General features: G+C 41.6%; 1 protein-coding gene across 1 annotated transcript in view; it reads left to right on the forward strand.

Moving 5' to 3' along the window:
* ATP8A2 (ATPase phospholipid transporting 8A2) overlaps window positions 1-26,502 on the forward strand; it is a 303,180-nt gene that overhangs the window by 270,065 nt on the left and 6,613 nt on the right. The window contains exons 34-36 of the mRNA XM_041416052.1: window positions 4,363-4,451; window positions 10,250-10,354; window positions 25,642-25,733. Of these exons, the coding sequence (XP_041271986.1) occupies window positions 4,363-4,451; window positions 10,250-10,354; window positions 25,642-25,733 (286 nt within the window). The remainder of the gene's footprint in view (window positions 1-4,362; window positions 4,452-10,249; window positions 10,355-25,641; window positions 25,734-26,502) is intronic.

A 26,502-nucleotide genomic window follows, 5' to 3' on the forward strand; every position in this document is an offset into this window, starting at 1 on the left:
CCACCTCCAGCTGTGTTGGTGCAGCTGGGCACACTCTGCTTCCTGCTTTGGCTGCCCAGGCAGAGCGCATGGAGCAGCAGGGCCAAGCTCCCAGAGCTGCACTTGCAGCTCCAGCCACAAGTGTCATCAATGTCTGAGAAGTCCAGATCAAGAGTACCTCAGTGGTGGCAGTGAATATTTCTTGTCCCTCACAATAATCATGTGTCCATCCTCTCCCTCACTGCTCCTTTCCCAGGTGCTGCCAAAGGCAGTGCCATGCTGTCATCCACGTTTGACTACTGGGACCCAGTGATGTGCCATCACTGGGATTGCAGGTTGCACTTGAATCCCTAGAGCACAAAGCTGGAATTGAATGAGTATGAAACTGCAGTTGAGTGACTTATTGGGTCCTTATCCATGTCTCATGGAGAGAGCTGTGATCAAGTTCCAGGCACACTTCCAGGAATAATTTTTTTCATGCTGGAAATATAAAGCCAGCTGTTTCCATCATGGTCTTATACTTCTGCTGTCCATTTTTTGTCGAAGTTAAGATATGTAGATATATGAAGAAATTAAATCATAAAAAAACTTGCATTATTTAAAATATGAATTTAAATTTTGTCTCGCTTTTCTTGAATTATATGATTGATATCCTTGCTTGCTTTGTCTGAATCATTTACTGGTTAGCTGTCTAACCATGCTGTGATAAGAATACCAGAACAGTATGTATATTGACTTCCCATCCCTGGGCACTTTTGGCCTTGTCTTCCTTGGAAGTTGTTGAAAATAGTGACACCACCTATCAGTAAAACAGTACAACAAGGAATGATGCTCATGAACATACTAAGAAGAGCAAAATGGAGAAGAGACCTTGAAATGTACTCCAGATTGTATTGCAATTTAAGGTGGGGGTTTTTTTAAACAATCTAGTCTCTATTTCATATGCTTGTGCATGACATGTCCTGAGTTCAGATAAACAAAGACAAAAACTTCAACCAACAAATGTAAAAGCCCACTTTAACCTCCTCTTTCTAAAATAATAGTACAAAGACAATCTTCCTAGTCATTCTGAATGGTCAGTGCTATTACTTCTTTTAATGTTTTTTTAATGAAAAAAAAAAATTGTCCACCCTTACAAATGCTATTTAGAAGATGTTAAAGGCGTTGAGACCTAAATTATTTCCTTCTCGGTTGCAAAATAACTGGAGCTAACTTCTTTTTCTTTCTTTTCTTATTCCCATTCTTTATTTTTAACAAATGTTATCAATTCTCTCAAATGAATGCTTTGTCTGTGGCAGATTAATCAGTGTTTGAAAGGCAGTCTACTGGTGGCAGCAGTTGAAGTTGCAGTGTTCTCAGAAGGACGACTTGCATTAGTCTCAAGTGGTTTTGGGGGGTGCATTGTGATTAATGGTCTCTGGCAATTCACCTTGGGTGTGATAGTCACTAATGTTTACATCAGTAGGCAGAACAAAAATGACTTAGTTACATATCATGGGGCCTCTGTGATGACAGAGATGGTCAATATTTAGAATTTGTTTAAAAAACCTATTTCTACTCCTGCTTTGTGTGATGATCTTGACAAAAAGAGAATTGTAGTGGTTCCTGTTTGGTATCTCTGCTTTTTATTTTTATCTTGGGGTGATAACTGATAGCTGAAGAGTGTTATTCACAGGAACTGGGTATAGAAATGCCATGTTTCACTGAAGATGTATTGCAGTACTGTCTTCACTGTTGTCATGACTGGCTGAGCGACTGGAATGGAGCGCAGCAACAGCTGGGAAACGTGAGGAAAGCTTTGTAGGGATAAATAGGTGCTCTTACTGCAGCTTCTGTTCATAACCCAGCTCTCTATCCTACAAGCTGGGGAGTAACCTAGAAGTGCTGTCTGTGGATGTCCCCAGAGCACATTGGGTGGTTTGCTGTGAATGCTGTGCTGAGGAGCTCCCATGCTGTGAGAAGAGGGTGTAACCCTGCGAGGGAGGAGGCTGTGCTCAGGGGCAGAGCTGTGCATGCAAGACAGACCAGACTGTTGTGAAGCACAGCAGTCCTGTAACTCCAAGAGGAAACTAGAGATGAGCAGGAAAGAACCTTCCAGATGAGCTGAGGAATGGAGTAAAACCTTGGTGAGAACTGTGTGGGAAAAGCCTTCCTAGTAGTAAAACGAGTGTCTGACAGGGTTCCAATGAGATGAATAGTCTTACTGTTATGGTGAAGGTTTTGGACAGAATAATACTTGAGTAAAATACATAATTGCAGGCAAAAAGTCTTTGGCTTTGAGGTTTTTTCCAACGTGCCACATGTCCAAATTCATAGCCATTGATTGAGATGTCAGCATTTGTAACAAAAATAATAGCATTTTAACTTCTATTGAACACATACTCAGATTGTTCTGCACTATGAAAGTGTGTCAAGTTGCTTTCGGCAAGAAAAGCAAGAAGTGGAACGTAAAATATTTCAATCAAAAATATCAGAAAATGCGTATAGAATACTGTGGCACTTTTTTAACCTTTATCAGCATAGGCAGAGGAAGGATGGTGAGTGGAAATGCTGATGTGATTCTGTGACTCCTAGCACGTACAGGGTCATGGCCAAAGAAAAGCAAAGCATGAGGATAAATCTTACTATGTTTTGCCACTGTTATTACAGTTCAGCTTCTTGGCTACCAATAAAGTTATTAATTCCCTCTTATTCCTGTACATCCTTTTCCTTAAATAAGCATAGATCAAAACTGTCTGTGTGCTTCTGGCATTCTCATGTGAATGTAGGCATGAGGGCTCTCAAATAGTGGAGAGCTATTTGACTGGAATGTGTTTGCTTACTGCCTGTGTGGGTGGCAAAGTGTCCATGAATGTTTTAGCACAGTCTAGCTTGCTCTTGGTTTCAGTACAAGATTTACCACTGATCCGTCAGTCCAGCAGTGACATGGAGGATTTAACATTTAAAGGTGAAAACCACTTTTGGATGTACTCAATACTGGGCAACCCAAGGACAAGTTGCTGCTAAATATGACTGAGTTGTTAGATGAACAACTTTAGACAGAGATTGACACTGGGAGAAGATGCTGGATGCTGCTGGTGAACATCCTGGCAGAGCTCTGTGTTGGCTTCTCTCAGTTTAAGAACTTTACTGTAGTGAGTGGTGGAAGTCTACTGTTGCGAGCAATAATTCTCATCTTACAAGGTGTATAACTACAAATTTTGTCTCCAGTGTATTCAAAGGCTAAGTAGATGTTTCATGTAGTTCCATTTCCTCTGTTGCTCAGCTGTGTCTTTACCTGTACCATGGCCTGACACTTCAGCATTGCAGTGCTTGTGTGCTGCAGTGTGAGACAAAGCTGAGCCAGCTGAGCCTGTGTTACACTGCTGACATGTCAGTAGGGGTGTGTGTGTGGTATCAAAAATATTGAGGAGTCAAGATTTTGGGAAAGAGATATGGCAGTGTCTGTAACTGAGGAGAGAGCAAAATCTGTCCAGACGCTGGAAATGCTGTTGAAACCTTTCAGCCTCTATTTCAGTTGTGTGGTGCACACAAGTAGTTACAGCGGGGAAAAAGTGCCTTCTAATGTGTAGCAGAAGTTAACAATGCTGATGGGAAGTATGTGTATTCCATGGAAGGGATCATGAGGTGGTCTCAAACTATAATCACCATTAATTTATCTGCAAAAGGTTCTAATGACCTAAAGTAGCATTTCTGTAAATAGTGCTATATTTCAACTTCATTGCATAACTATTTGTGTATGCTGGAATATGCAGGGTTTCCAGATATCTTCCTTCTCAAATCCCAAGCTTTTTCTTCAAGTATTACAACAATGAGAAAAATTCAAATATAAACTTTGAGCTCTTTGTTTGTAAAAAAAGCCATTTGCAGGACGGGAGTGAATCTTTCCCACCCTGGGTTTCAGGCAGCAGTAGCTTGAGCAGGAAGTGCTGTATTTAAGTGGAATATGACTGAAACATTTTAGTGAAAAATGTATTTTTTTTCATGTCAGTTTGATGCTGCTCAGAGATTTAAGACGGTAGATGGGAAGAGAGTAAGCAAAGGGTACAAAAGTACTCAAAAGTGCAAGCAGAATATACTTACAGTGCTCTTGTCCGTGACTAAAAATGTGTCTGCTTGGATCCAGAACTTAATATCATTGGAGGATTTTGTCAAAATGTGTAATTTTTCAAAAATGTTTAAGAAATTTGAGACCATAAGAAATTATTGAAAAATGCCATCACTGTTTGTTAATTATTGTCCCACCATTCAATTTTGACATCACCCACATCATGGATGCAGTACTAGTTTGATGCCATCATTCTACCTTTTTGCTTGTAAACAGCCACTTAACATGTAACAGCTTGAAAATACTCATGAGTTATTTGTTTGTTTTCTTCACAGGCTGGAATGGTGTTAAGATGTGGATACTTCTGGTTTGGCTTGTTTCTTGTGCCCACTGCGTGCCTTGTTAAAGACGTGGCATGGACAGCGTAAGTCCCAAACCAGCCCTCTTGGTGTTGTAGGAATTATTCTCTATGCGGGTGTTGTCCAGTCCAGTATTGTTCTGTAAAGAACTCTGAAGTCTCTCAGTGATTGCATAATGGTGGTACTCATTTGGAAGGGAAAAAAGGTGAAATAGGTGATTCCCCACCTGCCACAGCACCCACCAGTGTGAGAGAATGAATAGATGGGATTAAATCTGGAGGAGGTGGCCTTGACTGGTTAATGAAGGTGTGTCACCTTAGGATTATTTGTGTTGTCTATCCTTTAGTTAAAAGCAAATTTAAACTGAACATATGAGTTTTCCTGAAAATGGAGCAAATAATTTGTTGAATCTGACTAAGGTTAGGTAGAAAGTAGAAATGTGGCGCTCTAATCCATACCCAGGAAGCTCTCAGCTCTTTGCCAGCTGCTTTTTAGGTTCTCCTTCAGCAGCAGGTCTTTGAAGACTGAGCTGTGAGGAGAGCAATACTCTGCACTTTGTTTGAAGTGAAGTCTTAATGGTACCTTCACTGCCCAGAGAGGAGGAACAAACTGGTGAAATACGAGCCCGTAATTCCCTTCTCTCAAAATTTTGGGATTTCAAAGCATTGCAGAAGGCAAACAATTTCAAGAACTTGGATTTAAAGGGAAGCAAATTACCTTCTCTGCCGTTGCAATTTGAAATATAGAAGTAATCATTTCAATTTAGAATTTGCAGCATTTTGTTCAGCTTACTTTCTCACCAAACCTTCCATCTTTTCCCTTGGAAAGCTGTGTTACAACTAAGAAGGTTTTGTTGCATGGATGCATAATAATCTTGTGCAAGGGGGACCCTTGCAACTCTGGGGCAAAAAGGCGGAGAATCCTGCCTGGAATGAAGAGGAAATACAGGTTAGCTTGTAACTTGTCAGAAAGGCTCACAGTGAAAGCATCATGGCACATTTGCTCCCAGAATGGGAATTGGTCAGTCAGGGAAGATTCTTGGAATCATACAACCATTTAGGTTGGAAAAGACCTGTGAGATCATTGAGTCCAGCTGTAAAACTAACACTGCCAAGTCCACCAATTTGCTTTACAGAAAAATGCAGAAAATACTAAAAAAAACCCAGAAAGTTTCCCAAGCATAGGCGCATTTCAAACACCTTCATGAAAGGTAAGTCGTATGCACAGATCAAAAAATCTAGTTTTATTTCATATGGGGTAGATAGCACAGTGAAATTAAACTGGTAGTAGGCAAATCGGCCACTCAGTAAGTACTTCTTAAATTTTGTCCCTCAGCTTAATTTTCACAAGCTAGGCTGCTCAAATTAAATCTAGGTATTGTAATGTGAAATTTCAGCTATGATTTAATAGTCCAGCACATCAGAGGTTTGGGTTTTCTTTCTTTTTTTTTTTTTTTTTTTTTTTTTTTCTTTTTTCTTTTTTTTTTTCTTTTTTTTTTGTTCTCAATTGCAAATGGTTTTAAAATTCTAAAACTGAGGCCAAAATGTTTAAATTTAGATACTTAACTGTGTCTGTGACCTGCTTGTTAAAACTCGGGAAAAAAAATCTTTAGCTTTTTTAATGTTTTCATGATAGTTGAGTGTCCTGAAGTTGTCCTCTTTTCTTATCAGTTCTTGGCAAAAATGACTCATGAATTGTAAAGCAGGCTAGACCATGGCAGGCTCATCCTCAGCTATTAGTCATTTCAAACTCTGTTACTGACTGAGCCTCTTCTTTAATATTTCTTGAAGAAATCTCAGCAACATAATCCTTTCAGTCATTCAGACTGTGAAGCTCAAGACAAACTTGTATGATTGATAGGCCAGATATTTTCCCAACAGATTTTAAACAGGAGGCTCCTAACAATATTAAGCTAAAAATCACTTCTCTGACCAGGACCTTCTTTTTTTTTTTTTTTTTTTTTTTTTTGTTCTTTTTTTTTTAAACTAAGCCATCACTGAAAAATTAATGCCATTAACATTTTAACTAGGATAAATGAAATGACACAGCTATCAGTACTGCCATATGGAAGGAGTAAAGGTCTGTTTCCTTTCCAAGAGGCTTGCCATTTAAAACTGGAGCCTAAGGCCTCTGGAAATCAGCTGGCACATTTCCACAGCAGTGGTTACACCACATTGCTCTCTGTAATTCAGCAGAATATGGTTCTGGCCATAAAATTCCAGCAAATATGGTCATGGAATTGATCCCTTTCAGTTTCTTTTGGACATGAAGCACATGTCCACAGACAGAACATCCGTATGACCCAAAAGGTACATGCCTAATTTCAGTACAAAATACTGCCAGAAAGCCATAAACACAGTACAGAGATTTGTCTGGAACAAGGTTGATTGGAAAGTCTGTTTCAGTCACATACAAATCTTTTGCTTATAAACTGCTGGGCTGCATCTACTATCAAAATTTCTAATGCTGGAAGCAAGAATGTGTTTCCATTGTTACACAGGCTTCAGTTGTCAACATATCACTTACCTCCCATGTTCTCTGTGGCTCCAGCCTTTTTTTATTTTCTTCTTCATTTTTTTTTCCTTTTTAAATTAATCAAGGAAATGTGGAAAATTCTTTTTAAAGAGACGGAAGCTTATTATTAATTCTTGGTTGCAATAGTTGTTAACTTTGGTTCACTACCCTGAATTCAGTGCCTTGGTTTGCCTTGTAAAAATCCTAGCTGTGCCACCATTACAATGAACAGAGCTTTGTAAGATGAGTGCTCCCTCACAGTTGGCACATGTCACTTGAATACGTCACTGGCTCTAGGAAATCTTGGAATAGCTGACTCACAGAGGTATGTGGGAATCATAAAAGCACAGCATGTATTCCAGCAAAATCAGGCAAGAGGGCAAGAATTTATTCCTAATTGGTGTCTCGGTGCTTATTTTACAGTGAAAAATTTCCTGAGCCTTCAGATCATTACCAAAAATGTAATGAACTTTCGGTTTTTTACCACGGGGAAGAAGCAGTTTGCAATTGCCAGTTCTGCAGTGTAAGAGAAGAAGATACGAGGAGCTCTTCCCATCTTTGCATATACTTGCAAATATAAGACTCATAAAATGGTAGTGAGGGTAAGCCAGAGTAGAGGTAGTGTCACGTTTGAGAAACATTTATGAATGTCACCATGCTTCTCCCTGGCAGATTCTGGCCTCCTGAACCCCCTAAATATCCTAGGCCAGTGAAGTGATGCACTTCCCTGGCTTCGAAGGGGAAGGGATACACAAAACACAAAGACAGTCTTTTGCCTGTTCTTACAGTCCTTGATCTTAATATCCCAGCGTGATATTTGTTTGTATAAGGTGAGTTTGTTTTTATGTAATGCATCAAATTTTAGCTGAACAGTAACAGCAAACATAAAATCTCATTGTTCATTGAGGACTGATTGTGCATCCAGGGCCACTTGTGGAATACTAACCTAAAAGCTCAGAATCCTGCCTGTATTTCTGTGCTTCAAAAGTTTGTAAAGTGCTGTAGGGGAAAAATCATGAAGTAGCCAGTCCTGTTGCCAGTCTGTGGAATATTTGCAGCTGATTTTGATAGGAGCAAGCCCAGACTGAGGCAATTGTAATACCATATTTTAGTACTTGTTTTTTGAAGGAACATGTGGATAGGTTAGCTCAGGCCTTTTTCTTATTCTTATATTTATTGATAATACTTGATTACTGACCGTTCCATGGGTGCTCTTGCTTCCCAGTGAAGGAGTCACTCAGTGCATAGCAGCTACCAGCCCCAGAAGAGCCCATGTGTTTCATCATTTCACACTACTTACAAAACACTTCATTATCCCCAACTTCAGGCCAACAGTATTTCTTCCGTGTTGTATCATATCAGTGTCATGCCTCCTGGTGCTGTGCTGCACCTGGACTTGTTGATCAGGATCCATTCTGTCAAATTTTGAATTCAATATTCACTGTAACGGAAAAGAAAAATATCTCTTACGGCTTATGGCAAGATAAACACAGAACTTTGGAAGAGATTGAATAACATGTACATTTCTATGTTCTCATCAGTGGGGAAAACTGGTTATGAAGGATTTGAAAAATTCTAAACATTCTCAGTCTTGAAGTTTGCAACAGTAGGTATGACCTCTTTAAAAGGGAAGAGATGAAGGTCAAAATTTCAAGGTCAAAATTTCAATGTATGTATTTAAATTAAAGAGTGTGATAGTGAATTCAACTGAAAAGATTATAAAAATTAATAGCCTCAAAGCTTTCTCATGTTAATAGCTATATTTTCCCTTCCTCAAAGAGGACACCGGTCTAATCATTAGCCTAACTAGTTATAGCAACTTGAATCTAATTAATTTCTATGCATCTGTTGGTCATCTCACATTGCTGAAGTATTGTGCATTTTAAAACTATCCTTGCTAATCATTTCTTTTGACCCAGTATGTTGGTGTTGCAATTCATACCCTTTGGTGGTTTGTTTTAACAATATTCCATTTTAAGTATGTCCTGATAACCTTTACCTTCAGATTTTGGTGTGCTTCACCTCCTGTTTTATTTTTTTTTCTCTTAACTGCAGATGTGTTTTGAAAGTAGTTTTCATTTTAGCTTCTCATTTTTAGGTATTTGGAGTGTAATTCAGCAACACAAAGACCAGAGGACTTAGATATCCTAGTATTAATTTCAAGGCATTGTCATTATAAACAGTGCCAGCAAACATTTTGTGGTCTTTGTTTCTTATTCCCTATGGAAGGAGCAATAGTATCATACTTTTTAAAAATGTATGCGTCTTCATTATTTTTAATTACATACACACCAGTTATTTTTCTGTTAGAGGGAGTTGTACATTGTTTTATGTCATTGGCTAAAGATTTTAATGTCTGCATGTTTTATAAAACTTGTAAAGAAATTTTTGCCACCTTTGAGCTGAAGATTATTATTTCAATGCTACAAAGCAAGTAGTGTCTCAGCCAACTTGGCTTCATCTTGTTTTTAGGCTTATTGTGCAGTCACATGCAAATCAATATATTCTCGTGGGACACTTGTCCTCCTTTAACTGGCACAAAAGAGGAAGCTGATCAAAAACTGCCCATGTGAGAAAGATCCCTGCGTTTTGTGTTCTTGCTTTGTATAGGTCAAGAAAAAGGGGACTTGATTATCTCCCCTATGTCAATGTAATTTAGGTATAATAGCCCTGGAGCAGTAGGTGAACCTGGGGGGGAAAGGCCCAAGCCTCTTCATGGGGAACTCTAAATTGCACTCTAAATTTTGATTGCGTGTGTGGTGCATGGATTACTCTTTGAATCCTCAAGCCAAAAAAGTAGGAGGACACAGCCAGTCTTGTTACTGTCAGTTTGGAAGTTCATTGAGGAGAGAAGTGCCTTTCCAGTCACGTGAGACTGATAAATGAAAATCAAGGGGCTTGAATGGCAATTATTAGCTGAGACTCTGCTCTGGTTTTCAGAGCGGTGCCACGCGTAGCTCAAAAGACAGAGTGGATTCATGTTTTACTGCCATGAATATTCAATGGATCCCAGCTCTTTTGTCTGAGTACCGGGCTCCTGAGCAGTCCCACGGCAGCAGGGTCAGGTCTCTGTGGTCCCATAGCACTGCTGCTTGGCTAGGTTTTGAGTGTTGTGTTCAAGTGGCTGAGCTCTGTTTAATTTGAAGTCGTCCTGATTTCTCATTTCGTATGTATTTTTCCCCAGGTATTGTGAACCTGAACTAACATGCATACACTATGCTTTATTTCCCAAATACTTCAAGGGAGGACCCTGTGCCTCTCACCTGAGAGGTAAAATTGGGAGTTTGTAGCAAAACAAATGTTCACATGGCTTTTTTGTTTTGGTTTTTGTCCTTTCCTTGCGGTATAGGGCGAAGCATACCTACCATAAAACTTTGCTGGAGCAAGTTAAGGAGCTGGAAACGAAGACAAGAGAACTGGGAAAAGCCATGCTTCGTGACAGTAATGGAAAGAGGCAAGTCTATGCTAAATGTTTAAAGCAAAACCTTCTTTTCCTCTCCCCTACCTATTTCTCATTCACCATTAAAATCTGGTTGTAGACAAGCTAATAAGGCTTCTTCTCCTATATTATTCATTTATTGCTGTTCCCTTTCATATGTGTCTGTTCCCTCCCACAGAAACCAGCCCTTCCATTTTCATTTCTCCTGCATTATTCCTGTGAGGCTCATTGGCAACTGCTGCTCAGTCTCCTGCGTGGTCACATGTAGTGCTCTTACCTGGCCGCTGAGGCCGACTGTTTTTGAGAGCACTTTGTTATGTCGTCCAAAAAACAAAACAAAACGATAACCATGTCAGGGAAGGGAACTGTCAGCAGCTCAGGATATTAAGACTGTAGCTAAAAGGAGAACTGGCTTAATCCATTGTGCCCTACTACTTTATTCAGTTTCACCTTAAGGGGTTTTTTTTTATGCTTTTGCTTTTTTCCGTACAGCTTGCAGGTCTCTTGCCTTCAGGGTTCTCAGTTTCTCGTTGTGCCTCTCCCTTATAACCGCACCATATGGACTTGAATATATTGCTATTATTGAACCTTTCATTGTATAGACAGAGTATGTGTTGTGTGGGAACTTTTGTCTCTTCTGAAAGAAGCTAAAGAAAATAATGGTGAGGCTTTTGCATCCAACAGTTTCATTTACCGTCTCAAAATGTGGTTCTGCATCAGCTGATCGGAAAAGCTCCCCAAGTTCAAAAAGGTTTTAGAACTAACTCTTCTGTTCCTTACACAATATGGCACCACATGACTTGCTAAGAAACTACATGATCATTAAACTGGATTTTAGCAAACCTTATAAACTAGCAAACTGAGTGGAATGGGGCTTTTAAAAGATTTTGTTCTTCTGGGGCAGGGTCATCCTTTGAGCCTTTGATGTCTATTCTAAGGTAAACTAATTGCCATATTTTAGCTGCTGCTAAGACAAGCAGATAGTGGATTTTTTTCAACTGAATTTGTGTGTTAATAAGGACTGGTTTTAAGGAAAATTATCAGGCAGTGATTTACTGAGATTATGGTAAACTGAAAAGCTTTTAAAAAAGCTTGTGTGGACTTTAATGTGTTTATAAGATGTCCTTAGGGACCAGAATTTGCTTCTCAGAGGCCAAGACAAAGTAAACACAGTGTTATTGATTAAGATCACTTCAAAACACTTGGTATCTTCAGTTTTTGAGTAATTTTTCTGCTGCAACTTTTGGATCCAGCAAAACAGAGTTTATAAGTTGTGCTCACTAGCAAAAGTCACAAACTGCACATCAAATTATTTAAGAAGAGAAAGCAAACTTTGCAGCAACAAAGGCAACCTTCCATGCCACAATTATAGCCAACAAAGACGCTTAATATCAGGCATTTAATTAAATAATGGGCCTTATTCTTAGAAGGCTGAGCAGTCATTTTGAAGTCTGTTGAAGCCAAAGCACTTGGTACCAAAATCAGGTCAGTCTCCCCAGACAAGAAAGGTGTAACCTGGTGTTGTGAAGTGCTGACTGATAGTGTGATTAGATGCCAGGTAAGTGGAAGCCAGACTATCAGAAAACTGATTGTTCTCAGGCACATGGCTCTGGTATGAGCTCTACAAGTTGCCTGGGTGTTGCTGTGGTTCCTATCCATGCATTTATGTGAGGTTATATTGGTGCTGGTTCAAAGCATTTGTGTTTTCCTGCCAGTATTTAATGCCAGTTATTTACAGTCAGAGAGGAGCATGAGTCAACTTTGTGCCTGGTGCATCCCTGGGTTGCAGCATGGGTTGAATTGCTGTTAACAGTGAGAGAGAGACAGTCAGCATTTGATCTGTTTATATGTGCATGTCTGTGTCTCCAAGAACTTGATGGGTTTCTTCTCTGTTTACACACTGTCCTGACTTTCTGTAAATTTCATGGCCATGTTGTAATTCATTCATACACTCCATGTTTTCGTAGCCTTTTACTTTATTGCATTCTCACTGCAAACTCTTTCATCTGCATTCCTCCTCCATATAGCTTCACTTCGTTCTCGAAACGCTTGCATGGAGATGATGTAAGGAATCCCTTCTGGCCCTTCTTCCCATTTTCCCTCCCCCCTTCTTTCCATGCATTTGTTTGTTCTCATTCCTAATTGCTCCCAGATTTTCTGGGTGGTCCATCTGTGAACTAGATAATGGTAGAGTGTGCCTCTGCCTGCTTGAAGCTGGTGTGCTGTGCTTGTGTTGTGGCCTCCCCACTCCTCTTCAGAGCTGTTCTGTCTTTTATCTCTTTTGTTTGTCTCATGGCTCTTTCACACCTGCTAGAAATCGTGGGCTTATCCAAAGGGAAGGGTGAGGGTGGGAAAGAAATAGAGTGGGAACTTTCTTCAGTTAGTCTCTCTGGTTCATCTTCCTTATTTTTAAAAAATTTCCTTGAAGCTGCTGGAAATGTGTGCTAAGGTGCATGCTCTGCCTCCCCTCCTGCCCGCAGCCCCATTGCTCTGGGATATTTCTGGCAATGTGACACTATGCAGCAAGCAAAAGTAATGGGTCTCTTCTCATTTCTAGTAGAAAATAGAGAGCTGTGCAAAAACTGCACGAGTCCATCTGTCACCTCAGTCCTTGGCTGGAAGTGTTCCTGAGAACGTGCCCATTAAGTGCTGGATTGTTCAGGCAGCTGTGGAAGAAGATAAGCTGGCTGTCATCGAGGTCTATTTTCCTGACCTACATGGTGGACACCGGTTTTGTTCAGTGTTTTTCACAAACAAACAACAAAAAACTCGCACCCAATTACAGATAAGAGCAGAACTTAGGGAGCTAAAAATGAGGTGCAAGATCTGAGTGTTCAGAACTAGTCTGCTAAAAAAAAAGCAGTTTGCAAAGCCTGGAAAGCAGTGAGTGCATCTAGACTTGCACAACAGGATGCCAACAGTTTGCTGTGACTCATCTGAATTGCTGTTAAATGTGGGCAGATATCACCTGGGTCCTTGCTGTGCTTGGGAAAGAAGTTCTGGGAGAGCTGTGTGTGCCACTTGATGCCTGTATATGTATATCCTGTCTGAGAGGATCTTCACCCTAACAGCTGTTCTTGCTAGAGACATTCTTCTGGGATAATAAAAAATGTCTTCACTAGTGCTCTTCACTAGTTATATCTTTCTGAATCTTAACCTCTTTGAACAGTTTCGAAACTTGAATTTGCTTGTATTGCTCTAAAAAAGCAGTTGCACATTTTTTGCTGTGGCTGGGAATGAACAGCAAGGCAAGTGGTTGATGAGGAACTGTTTGGTCTGTGCAGGGAGTGTCAGCACCCTGGGCACTACAGCTGGGTCCCAGAAACGTTGCAAACAGCATTAGAGTGATGCTTGGAGGTTATAGCAAGTGTATAGTGTTGAGCTGTAACAGGTCATACTCTTACTCCTTTATATGTCTCATCTGGACAGCTGAAAACTTACGTTTGGTAGAGGCTGGGATGATGACAAAGTCAGGTAATTCAATAAGCAGGGAATTAATTAATCGGGGTGAACATGTAGCTGGAAAACTGGCAACTCCAGAAACAGCGTGAGAAGCAGGAGAGTGAGTGTGCACGAAGGGGCTATGATGGATCCCATGCCGTGCTTTCCTGCCTGTGGAAGATGAGTACCCACACTTGCCTCCCCAGCCTGGCAGTGCTGGGCTGGACTGCAGCCCAGCTGTGACATGAGCACACCTTGGAAGAGAGAGCGGCTCCCTGGAACTCTCATGTAACAAAAGGCAGGATTTAACACTAAATTTTCATTAATTTGGAGAGGTGAGAGGTGCGGCTCATGTGCCAAAGCAAACATGGACATGAGGAGACACCTGCCCAGCAGATTTAATCATGTTAACATGTAAAGATTTACACAAAGAAAACAAACAAGGTTTGTGTTCAAAAGCAGCATTGAGTTCAGCTGCAGAGACTTTTGTGTCTTTAAATAAGTTTACAACTTAAACCTTGGCTCGTAAAGGGCCAAACCTTCAAGTCCTCATTCATTTTTCACTCCATCTACCCTCTCATTGAAGTCAGCAAGAGTTCAGGTGGAGTAAAGCCTGATTAGGCACCAAAGCAAACTTTGCTTTGGAAACCCATGTCACTTTATTGCTCCACTGGCCAACTATTGGAGAGTGAGCAAAGCTGTGCAGCACCCTCTTTGCGACAGTAGATTTCCTGTTCCAGAAGGTTTCTCTGTCTTGGAATTGCCAGAGATCTCCCTTTGAAAGGCTTTTTGGTTGTTTTTCTGTCCTGTTATTAATTGGTTGGTGGGCAGGATTAGATTGTTTGATACTGAAGAACAATGTGGCTTTCGTGATTTGCATACTTTAGAAGGAGCTGAAGGACCTCTCTGGGCTGTTGCAGAAAAGTGCCCGCATTGCTGAAGTATTGGAAGAATTTCTTCAAATGAGTCAGAAATCTGGGAGGCAGAGCCTTGACTTGAACAAAGGTAAAGGGAAGTGACTACAGAGCCAGCAAGGTATAGCTGCAGTGTGTATTTGCACAGCATTTTTCTGTATGCCCCTTTACTCTTGCTGCTCTCAGACACCCACTGGTGACGGCTGTGGTGCCGCTTTCATCTCCGTATCATAAAACAAATACTGTTTTTTCCAGTGCACCTAAAACAGCAGCTCCCCACAGTGTCTCCATTGTCTGTCTTCAACAAGGAGACATGCTGGTGTAGATTCTCTTTCATTTTAGTGCTTCTCACCGAATCTAACCCAGTTACTTCAGTGAGAAGTTCATGACCAGCTCTCACCCTGAGAGCAAGTTGTATTATCTGTCTTGGCCTTGGTTTTATTTGGTGTGTGAGGACAGGTGCCTGTCTCATTCCAATAGCTGTGTAACATGGTGGGTAATCAGTGAGCTGACACAGGCACCCATGGAGATTTCCTTGCTCCACGGGTCCCGGGGGGAGCAAGAGGGCAGCACGGGAAACCTGCCTTGGGCTTGTGGCTGTACAGAGAACTGGGTGGCAGAGGCTCTGCCTCCCTCTGGCAGAGGCAGAAATGTTAAAACAGACCTAACTTCTGAGAAATACATGAATGAGGTGAGGACCTGATCTCCTAGCTCCTGAGGAAGAGGCAAGCTTTTTCATTAGGATGAAGAGGACTGAGGCTTGGGCTCATTGTATTACAAAGTGCTCTGTCTCTGTACTGATGCACCCCAAGTCACATCTACTGGAATAGGGAGACCATGCTATATAAAGGCCCCTTTGCATCAGCAGGTGCAGTGAATCTTACTTGAATCAAACTCAGTCTTGTGCTTTCAGCTGGTTAAACAGCATGGGATGTTTGGAGCCAAATTCTTGTTTCATGAATGTGTTGACTTCAGTGTATTTACTCAGGATGTGCATGACTGTGGTCTGAATCCAGCCCATACACTGCAGCTGAGCATAAAATGAGGTTGAAGAGGGGAGAGGTGTATTTTGGGTTTCAAGGTCTCAGCATCCTTTTTATCAATTTTTCCAGATGTTCTTCTCACCATTTCTGGGAAGGAAAGGTGAGATTTCTCCACCAGCATACACAAGAAAGTGACTGGCATATTTACGATTTTTCCTTGCAGCTTTTCTAGTAAAAAGATATTAGACTCCTTTTACTAGCAAAAAGCACATAAAATTATATCAGTGGGATTTTTTTTTTAATTCTTTGATTCCATATGGTAAACATTCATGTATGGAAGGTGGAAAAAGCATAATTCTCTTTTATTCCACCCTTGTCCTTTTCTCTCTCCCTTCTGTCCTATATCAGTAAGGAATCATCACACTATTTCCTCATTTAATATGTACCATTTATTTCTGACATTTCTAACCCCTATGTGTGAGGCACTTGAAATTACCAGGTTTGATTTCCCCTTGGGGAGGGTGTGAGGCAGAGCTGGGAAGGGGCAGAGGACAGAAAGGGATTCACAACCTGGCCAGAGGCCTGAAGGGGGAGTTACCATGCTCCCACCAGCACTGGGACCCAAGTGCCTGCTTGCTAGTGCAAACCAGTTAAAGTTGACATTCCCCTTCTCCAGTGCAATTAATTATTTCCCATCTTGGTTGTAGCTGTCATGTAACCTTGAGGGAGATCCACTGCACAAATAGGGTTAAAACCTGGTGACCTGGAGAAGGATTTAGAGCTGTGATCAAATCTGCTATCAAAGTCAAAGTTGATGGAGGTACAGTATTAGAACAAAGGCCAAAATGAAGTTGTAAATTGAAAAGAAAGATTAGGAAAAAGGAACATTACAAGATGAGAGTTAAAACTGATTAAGGGGCCAGTCTCTCTGATGCCTAATCCTGACTTACTGGGTTGGGCACTGAGGATCTCCACAGGGGAGGGAGGAAGAAATCTTCCCTCCGGGCTGCACAGCAGGGGAACTGCTCCATAACAACTGTTCCAGCCTAATGGCTTCAGCAGTCTGCCTGGACCCTGACTCCTCTGATGACTAACCCAGTCTCAGAAGAGAGGCAGGACAGTCTGCATTCTCCTCTCTGATTTGCAGTAAAGAACAAAGTGCCAAGTTAAGCATAGCAAGAACAAGAAAACACAAGTTGTATTAGGTGTTAAATATTTAGTGGACAATTACAAAATACTTAAAAGCTTAAAGAAAAGCAATTGGGGGGGGGCGGGGGGCGGGGGTGTTTCAGTTCAACCAAACATCCTGGGCTGTGCTCTAAATTGTGTTCATGAAACTTTAAAGGTTCATTTTTTGTTGTTGCCCTGAGCTGTTCTTTAGCTTTTCTGTAAAGAAAAGCAAGAAAAAAGCTGATAGGAGGAGTTTAGAGTTTTTGAAGACAGAAGTAATCTTAACCTCAGTAAAAAATATGTAAGTGAACTTCTAGTAAACCCATACATTTGGATTTTTAGAAAATCCACACACAAAAACCGCAAACCAGAAAAAATCTGTACAGAGTCCAAGCATGGAAGACTTCACTCTCCAAGGTGACTACTTCTGAAAAAAATGAGTGAGTAGGAAAAGAATGTTATAATTGCAACTGTATTGCCACCTTATCTGTAAAGGATATGACCAAGCACACAGTAGAGTAAGTGCAAAGTGAGGCACTTAGGGACGAGAAGTCAACAGCGCTGATATCAAAAAGAGGATAGCTGAAACACAGCAAGCCACTCTTAGCCTTTTCTGCCTCTCAGACGTTTAAATTGGGTCAATTCCTCCGTTTTGGGAAGGCTGAGGGCAAAAATGGGCAGCTTCAAGTTTTGTTTTAAGTTAGTTGACTTCAGGACATCTGACAGTGATGTCTGCCTTCCACCCCCACAAAGAAATGCATATCCACGTGCTTAGTGTTTGCAGTGCTTGGAAATGAAAGGTACTTCAAGCAGAGAGAGACCTCCATTATTTTCTTAGGATTGTTGCATTTCAGAGAGGCATGTGATGTTTAGCACTGATATTTTTTTATGGTATTTTCTAAAGGTGCTTGCTCTTTTTACAGTGGGCTCACCCTGACTGGACATTAGGTGCTCATCACACCTACACTGTTATTCCATCTTGGAGCTGGCTGGCATTGGCCCTGTAGGACATGGGGGAAGCTTCTGGCAGCTTCTCCTAGAAGCCACCCCCATAGCCTCCCACTACCAAAACCTTGCTATGCAAACCTAATATCATTGTAAGTAGTCTTTGAAAGAAGTTTAGGAATAACAGTCTCAAAAGTGAAGGCTAGAATGGATTGTCCAAGTGATTTTAGGAATCAAAGAAGGAGCTGACTTTTCTGCCTTAAGACACTGTTAATGAAAAAAAGAAAACGTAAATCATCTTTGCTTATCATGAAAAGGAAAAACTTTGTCCTGCTTTTAGCCATACGACTTTAAGGACCAACTTGAAGAGGATTCTGTGGATTTAGAGTGGAGAATTTGGCCCCAGAACTCTACATATGATCTGTGTGCTGCAAATGGGGGCTGACTGAAGCTCACAATGTGTCATGGCCTCCATCTGCTGCTGCAGGGTTGTTCTGCCACGGGTACAAGGTGCTGTGGCAACAGGGGCAGACCTGTGTGCACCTGCCCTGGGCACTGCTGCTGCACGCTGGCTGCAGGTGCTCCTCCATGCAGAGCTCTGGGACTCAGGGTTTGGCTGGAGTAGTGTGCTGCCAAGCCAAATCACAGCCTGGAACAGCAGTGTTTCCTCAGGGCTTTGGTGAGGGCCATGCGTCCATGGGTGTCTGTTGATGTGGCTGCTAGGCTGGCTTAATAATTTCCCAAACCACTCAATCCCAGCCGTGGTCATGCTGGCCCATCTCTGGCTCAGCTGGATCAGCTCCACTGTTTGGATCCATGTGATGTGTGAGCTGAAAGAAGTGGGGTGGTGTGGGGGGCACTGTCAGGTCCTGCCACTGACTGGTGAGGGCAGGAGCTGCTTTAGCCATAGTCAGCACCAGGACGTCCATGGAGCTGCTGCTGAAGGTGTATGACACTCTCTTAACCTTTCCACATCCAGGCAGGATAAAAAACTTGCAGTTGCATGTTGGTTGAGCTCAATACCCCATGTTCTCATGGACTGGGGAGCTGGCTGCTCTCAGTATGCTCCAAGTCAGCCTTGCAGGTCCACATATCCAAGTACATTTGAGGCTTGTCAGGTGAATTTTTGCTGGATAATGTCAAATACAATTTATAAAGAGGGAAGGTTGCTCTGTGGCTTTCGCATGTGCTTTGGGAGTACCTGGAGGAGAGCTTGTTGGACTAAAGAAGGCCTGGAAGTGCTACACCATGGGAGAACATAAGAGCTCAGCTTCTCTGGAAAGCTAGGTGTAGCTGAGCCCTCAGCAAGGACTTGGTACTCCTTAAATCCTGGCTGTGTGCTGCAGGAGTCACCTCTGACAGGTAACTTCTGGCACCTCCCAGCCTGCAAGTGGCACAGGCAGCGCTTCTGTCTTCGTTCCCCTGTGGCTTGTGCCTGGTGACCCTTTGGTGTCCTCGTGGTGGGTTTTTATTAAAGTTGTGCTGAGTATTTACAGTAAAATGTAAAAGAAGTGTGATTTGGGATCTATTTCAGCTGGATCCAAAGTGATTAAGGAGCAGTGTTTGTAGACGCTGACTCTACAAAGAAAATGCTGGGTTTTTTGGTTTGTTTTTTTTTTTTGTTTTACTGTTTATATGCCTCAGACACTTCCTTGTGAAATGCTCCAGAGATTTCCTTTGATTACATTGCTGCTTCATTATCAGTAATGCCTGTTTGCCTTTTAAATTAAAAAGACCTCCTACTCTGACCTCAGAGTAAAACATTCCTGCAATCGAATGCTAGATAACAAAAAATAACATCTCCTCTTTGTGGATCGAAAGAGGGAAGCCAGCAGAAGCCCCTCGTTGCCACTTTGGCTGTTCTGTAGGAGGGCAAATCCTCTGTGATGTCTCTGAAGCCAGAGGATGGAGACACAATTGCTCTCTGTGCCAGTCGGTCCTTTCTTCCACAGCCCTGGGATGTTCTGGGTGTTTGAGCATAGAGTTTTGCTGAGCCCTCAGCCTCAGTGTCACTTGCCTTTGAGATGATTTGCATGCTTTAATTTTGAATTCCTGGTCTGAAATAATGTTGTTTTTAATGTTCTCCTTATGCCAAGCCTATGAGCCTGTGCTAGTTACGTCTCTGCCCACTGTATAACTTCAAACAATTCTAAACTTAAAAAACCACATTGAACCGAGTCCTGGGGTGGTTCTGGGGGGTGCCCTCATCCAGCAGGGACTATCTGAGGAAGAACAATAGGCTCCTCTGGCCAATTACAGAGGTGTGGCCACAGTCTCTGACAGGTGTAGGGTTCTTGCTCTTTGTCTGCCAGCACTGTGATCGATGCTGGAAGCCTTTAAGCTTATGTTGCATGAAAGGTGAGAGATGGAACTTGTGAATAAATTCTCAGGAATACCTGCCATGCCCTGGCAGCTAGAGAGAGATCTGCAAGGCCTCTTTGCCAGGTGATACTTGGGAAGAAGCCATTGTGCTTGAACCTCTGATTCTTCTTCAGAAGACACGTAAGGGAGTTTGAGAGCCAAGAGACTGAAATGAAAATCAACAGTCTGCTTGTAAAGGATTTGGTGATTAGGATTGATCAAAGCTGGAGAGGTCTGCTTCAGACCTTTCTTCTTGCTCTTTTTATTTTATGTTGATGTGATTTTCAGTGACAGAAACATGTCAGCAAGAAAAAGCAAACTTTTGTGTAAGTTATTGTTTGAAATGTATGGAAGAGATCAATTATTATGTTTTAATTCTAAAATTTAAAAAGAGAGAGAAGAGAACCCCCTTTTGCCCTCAAAATTTAATACACAGGGCAATATGACAAGGACAGAAACCTCCTAGTCTTTTACCTTGTGTTTAGCTACATGGGATATTTTGCAAAAACAACTTCTCCCCTCCCTCATTCTTTCCTGTCCCTGCTGTTGCAGTGAGAGGGCAGCACATTGCAAGATGTTTCCTCCAACAGGAGAATAATGCAAGCCAGCCAGAGTTTCTCAGGCTGTCATTAGCAGAGTATGTGCCAGTGAAGCAAAGAGACTGAACAAGGGTTTACCTGCTGTTTCTTTTGAAAATACGTATGGGTAGGAGGGAGGCTGTGGAGTTAGGGACAGAACTTCAGCCTAAGCCTTGGAGGATTTTCTGATTTAAACCAAGCTGTACAATAATTTACCTGTGGATTTCTGCTGCAGCACCACTGTAGGGTGGAAGAACCAGTGATGCTGCACCTGCAGGCAGTGTAGTGAGGGCTTTGTAGGTGTTCAGATGATAGGGAAAACAGCTGCAGCTTTCTTGTCCTCTGGGCTTACCCACGGACCCTGAGTATCTGGCACTGGAGAGCCAAGCTTCTGCTGTGAGTTCCTGGCATGTTTTTGGCACAGGGGTGGCAGCTGGGAAATGTGCTTGTGTGCTTTAGTTGTGTCATCTCTAGCAGCCCTGGTAAGGCTTCGCTAGGCACCTCAGTTTTTCCTTCTGGAAAGGGGAAAAGCAGAAACAATCCAAATAATTTCCAATGTCTGTATCTGACTGAATTCTTCATAATCCAGAAGGGCAGTGAGTTAAAACCAGTGGCAACTGAGTGTGTTTGCCTATTTGGTGTGCTTCTCCTCTGTATCTCCTCTAGCAAATTGTAACAAAACACAAACAAGAATTCAGCTTTTGTAAGAGAAAGAGGGCTCTGAATTTTTTAATTTCTTTTTTTTTTTACTGGGATGTGCATGTGTTTTCTGAGGGAAGATCCAATTTTAAGAGACACCTGCATCCACTTTAACCTTCCGATCTTTGTGATCCCTGCTTTTGCCACCAGTCAATTAATGGACTCAGGAGGATAGTCTGGGTCAAGCTATACCAAATAACCCAAATCCTCATTAACGCTAATTAGTGCTCAGTAGATTAATTGGTGGTGGAGCTCATCTTTTTTAAATTACTTGAGCAAATGAGACAGCAGGACCTTGTGGTCAGCTTTGAATTATTCTGTTTGTTTTGATGCATCTCATTTGAATGTGTAAAGCCAGATGTTTGTTGCCTAGATTTAAGGGCTGTTTGCTTTTGTGAGGGATAAGAAGAAGAGAATACAAAAATAAAATGAAGGTCTCCATTGACACCTTAGAGCAATTCAGATAGGAAGATGGAAGAGTCGTTTTATTCATGGAATTGAAAACATTGTTATGAAATAACATGTTACCTTTAGTTTACCTTTTGATTTGTCATTCGCTTAATGAATTTGTGTGATGTTGCTAGCACAGACTTCCAGGCAGGCAGAAGTCATCTTGACTCTCTTATGAGGCCATCACAAAGGTATTCCTGGCCTAAGGTATTCTGCACTACTGATAGCAACTAAACTGATTTTAGCTGACTGGACTAATGATTTTTTTTAAATAATTTTTTTTTTCCATAGAAACCCTCAGAATTGGGACCTTTTAATAGTTTTTGTTCTAGTCAAGTATTTATTTAGTTCAAAGCATTTTGTCTGTGTCCTTTGTCCTTCATATAATTACAGATAGATGGTGCCTCTCCCTTACCCCCTCGGAGATCGCTGACTAACCAGCTAAAGCATATTTCACTGTCACTTTCCATGTCACTGACTTCCATAAGAATGTCTGGGTTTGTGACTTCTTCCATTCTGACAAAATTTTTGAGTTCCTGAATACGAACACAACTGTCCAGTATTCAGAGTGTGATCTCATCATCTTATCCTTTTGCCTCAGTGCATCTGAAGATGCCATCCTTAGACCCCATGGGAGTGTTTAGGCCCCTGACTCAGAATCACTAGAAAGCAGAATTAAATCTGAAAGTCATGGCTAATGCTTGGGATTGATTTACAAGCAGTATTTCTGGGAGCAAGGCCTAACCTGCTGCCTGTGAGGCCAGTGTGGTCGTTACTTTTGCATCAAAGTGTGAGGCAGACCGAGAAATCGCCACCGTGTTCCCTGTTGGCAGCAGGTAGAAAGCTTTTCTGAAAGCAGGGACTGGTATGAGTGCAAACACTTACTAGTTGAGAAAGCCACTTCACTATCCTTTCAGGGATTTTACTGGGAGATCTAATACCTGCAAGTAAATCAAATACTCATCCAATTCATGCAACTGTGTTGCATTGCCTTCTGTGTATTAAAGGTTTGTTTTATAGTACTTGACTGGTCTTGACTTGCGGTCTATTTTGTCATCCCTCATGCTTAAACCACAAATGCTCTAATTCTACTGTGAGTTTTTCTTTCTCTGCATAGATACAATCCAATATCATTTCCCAAATGGGAAAATCAGATGTGACTTCAGTTTTGAACTTGTTGATTATAATTAGCAATATCAAAGATAGTGTAGCTTCAGCACTCTTAGAGCTGCAATGTGTCACTCCTGTTCAGAGGTCTCTTGACAGCAGGCTTTCCTCCACACACTGAATGCAGAAGCCTGAGGGGCTAAGCACTATTGGTCTACATTTCATCTGTTGCTGCATGGTAGACAAGCAGATGAAGAGTTTTTCCTTGTGAGCTTTTCTGCTGTGGTTAATTCCATTCTCAGGGTAAGAATTTTGTGGCAGATATTGCTTATTTGTCCCTTACAACAAGTATTTTTGATTGGTTTAAGATTCCTTTTTTATAAATGCCCTCCTACTGAGATAGAAAAGAGTCTTCCTACGTGTTCTTTGCCTGCAGAACATGAACTAGTATTGCACTTCTCTCGTTCACAGGACAGCAGTGTGTTCAGACAGTGTTTCACTAAACTGAAAAGTTGCCCAGCAGTCTTCTGCAGTCAGCAGGAGGTTGTACTGTGCAGCAGCACTGGTTTGCACATGCACTGGTAGTGACTGGTGCTGCAGGCTGTCAGCTTCCTGAGCAAGGGAGGTTAAAGGTTAGAGAAGTCTCGCGTCTTGTTTTGTGCCTTCCATTGCATCACCCTTACCTGGTGGTTCTTTGTAGTATGTGTTTTCCATCATGCTGCCTGCTTGGAACAGGCTTGGAACAGTAGAAACTTCTTTCTGTATGTACTTGATTTTCTTACAGCCAGCAACTGATCTTGGTTTTTGTAATCACTTGGGTCCTCCAAGATTTTTAGAAGCTTTCATGCTGTAACCCTAGTTTTAATGGAAACCTCTGAGCCTTTCTTCTTTGAACACATGCAGGTCTCCTGAGCCAAGAGTTGTTAGAGTTCGTTCGACAAACTCAGTTGGAATCAATACTTTTGCTTCAAAATTTATTATCAACTTTTGTTTTATGTTGAGGGAATACTGCTGACTCCAGGCAGGGAAAGCAACCTGTCATACCCCTTGCAGGTGTGATTCTGTGGTGCCAGGGGAAGGAGGGGAAGGGACCAAGTGGCCGAAAATGCTGAGAGTTTGTAAAGATTTTGAGGAGGAGTCCATAGGTTTTACAAGCTTCTAGTTCAGATGTGTGAGTTTGGGGATCACAGGAAAAAGAGAAGGATTCCACTCTGTCTTTTGTGGACACTTCATTATGCACTGAACAGAGGACTGTGAGCCTGGCTATTACCCTAATGGACTATTAAGTGGAATATAAGCCTGCATGGCTGGATTACATATTCCAGGCATCTCAGAGATTCTTCAGTTACTTTCCTGATTGAAGTTAGCAAACTGCTTCAGTGAAAGGGAGTTGTTTGTTTAAAGCTGTTGTTAGCATGTCGACAGCAGCAGCTGTGCTTGCTGGGATTTCCATTTCATACACCAAATGCATGTGAATTTGTAATCTAACTCAAGAAAGATACCAGCATTGGCATTCAGGTGTGTATCCATGTTTGCAGCATAATCAGTGCAATTGCTCCTTGTGAATAAAGATGTGAAAGAAAAAGCAGGCTGGGAAAATGGAGACACAGTGTAAATGTGGGGCAGATGGGATAAAGGCACTGCAAGGAGCTGTACCAGCAAACGGATCCTTCTGTGCACGAGCTCCATCTCATTGTCAGGAATAAGGGTGAGATGGAATAAACAGACCAGTTGTGGAGAACTTTGAACCAAAGTAGACTCTAATGCCTTTCTGAAAATAATCTGATATTTAAGTTACTTGAGGCTCCAGTGCAATGAAATTTGAAGGCCTACGTTAGTTTAAAACCCCATTGAGCTTACTCGGACTCATAAACATAATTAAGTGCTTTGAAAGGTCGGGATCGTAGTCATCATTTTTAAACTCTGGGCATAAAGTTCTTGATGAAACTAATGTTCTGTTTTTTATAAAAATCAAAGTGGAGAGTGCCTCTAATTATTGCTGTAAGTGTACTGTGTTTTTCACCTTAAGTTTGTATTTTCACTCTTTGTAAATTCAGCAGTAATTTTTTCAGGCCTCTGACAAGAACTGTGTAAACCAAAGAGGTTTTTAATAAAAGAAACTGGATAGCAAGTTTTCTTTCCATATGGGAGGTTAAAATGAGAGCATTGTTTAGAAGGCAGAATTAACTATGGGTCCTACCTTTGGTTGCTTCAGGCCATTTTGCAGGTGTGATAGAAGCCTTCTACCTTGTGCTTAGTGACAATGCTTTGCTCCTTCTCTCTAAGCCAGTTTGTGGATGCTGTGATTTATGTGCATAATACTAAAGAGAAATCTTCTTAATGTTCCACATCACTTGATGTCAGACTTCTGATATGGTTTGTGATAATTTAGAGGCATCACACATTCAGAAATCACAATGATGGTGATATTAGGGATGAATTGACCAAAAGTAGATTTATACAAAGTGTCCTTAGAAACGAGGAGTTCTCTTGATAATGTGCAGTTTAAAGAAAGAGAACATTCTTTTTCATGCTACAACCATCTTTAGCACTGACAAAGTCAAAGCTGCCAAGTACTTTAAATACAGTTGACTTTTACCTTGAAATTACCTGGTTACTCACTGGTGTGTTTTCTCTCTTTCTGTCTCCCTCAGCGTGAACGAACGTGACCATTTGTTAAAAAGGCTCGGCAGGAAAACTCCTCCGAGCCTTTTCCGTGCTCATTCTGTCCAGCAAAGCGTGTCACGTAAGTAGCGGCTCACGTCCGCCTGTATTTCACAGCCTAGCCCCACATGAGGGAAGCCAAGGGTGATTATTTTTTAATTAAATTGTAGGTAGAGATAATCTAGCGCCGAGGCTGAGCTGCCAAGCAAGACACGTACATTTGGAAGTGGAATTAGTGTATGTGGCCCTAGGCAAGGGGAGCTCAAATGTGGTTAATTCCCTGGGATTCAATCACCAGGCCCAAATGAGAGAATCCCAGTATGCAGGTAGAATGTGATAGATTCTAAAGGTAGAATTCTGATAGTCTTAAGAATAGTCTAAAAATCAAAAACTCTGCGTAAAGTAAACGTTGTGGTAGAGCCCAGCTTTAATAGAAATTATTTCTGTATGAAATCTCCTCTCCTCTCCTCTCCCTCTTTGCTGCTGGGAGAAGAGAAGCAATGTTACAACTGGCTACTACTGCTGTTTCAAATAAATGGCATTTCTTGTTGATGTAGAAGTCATCCATTTATTTGTCTTCCTCTGTCTGCTGGGCTTGATGGGTTTTTGTCAGTGTTTTAAAGACTTCCCCAGTATTTAGAATCATCTCTAGCAGCTCTGTAGGCCAGATGCACCAAAGGACCATGCTGTCTTGAGGGACCAGTGAGTCCAGTCAGCCCTTTCTAGTGAGCAAATGCAGTCTCTCTTGTGATGAACCTGGTGGTATCAGTAGAGTTATTTACTAAATAAAATATCTTTCTCAGTGTGCAGTACTGCTGCACACAGGGCAAGGGACAGACTCAGGATCTGGG

Source organism: Onychostruthus taczanowskii, unplaced genomic scaffold (genome assembly GCF_017590055.1).
Source record: "Onychostruthus taczanowskii isolate IOZ18803 unplaced genomic scaffold, ASM1759005v1 scaffold50, whole genome shotgun sequence".
Classification (NCBI taxonomy): domain Eukaryota; kingdom Metazoa; phylum Chordata; class Aves; order Passeriformes; family Passeridae; genus Onychostruthus; species Onychostruthus taczanowskii.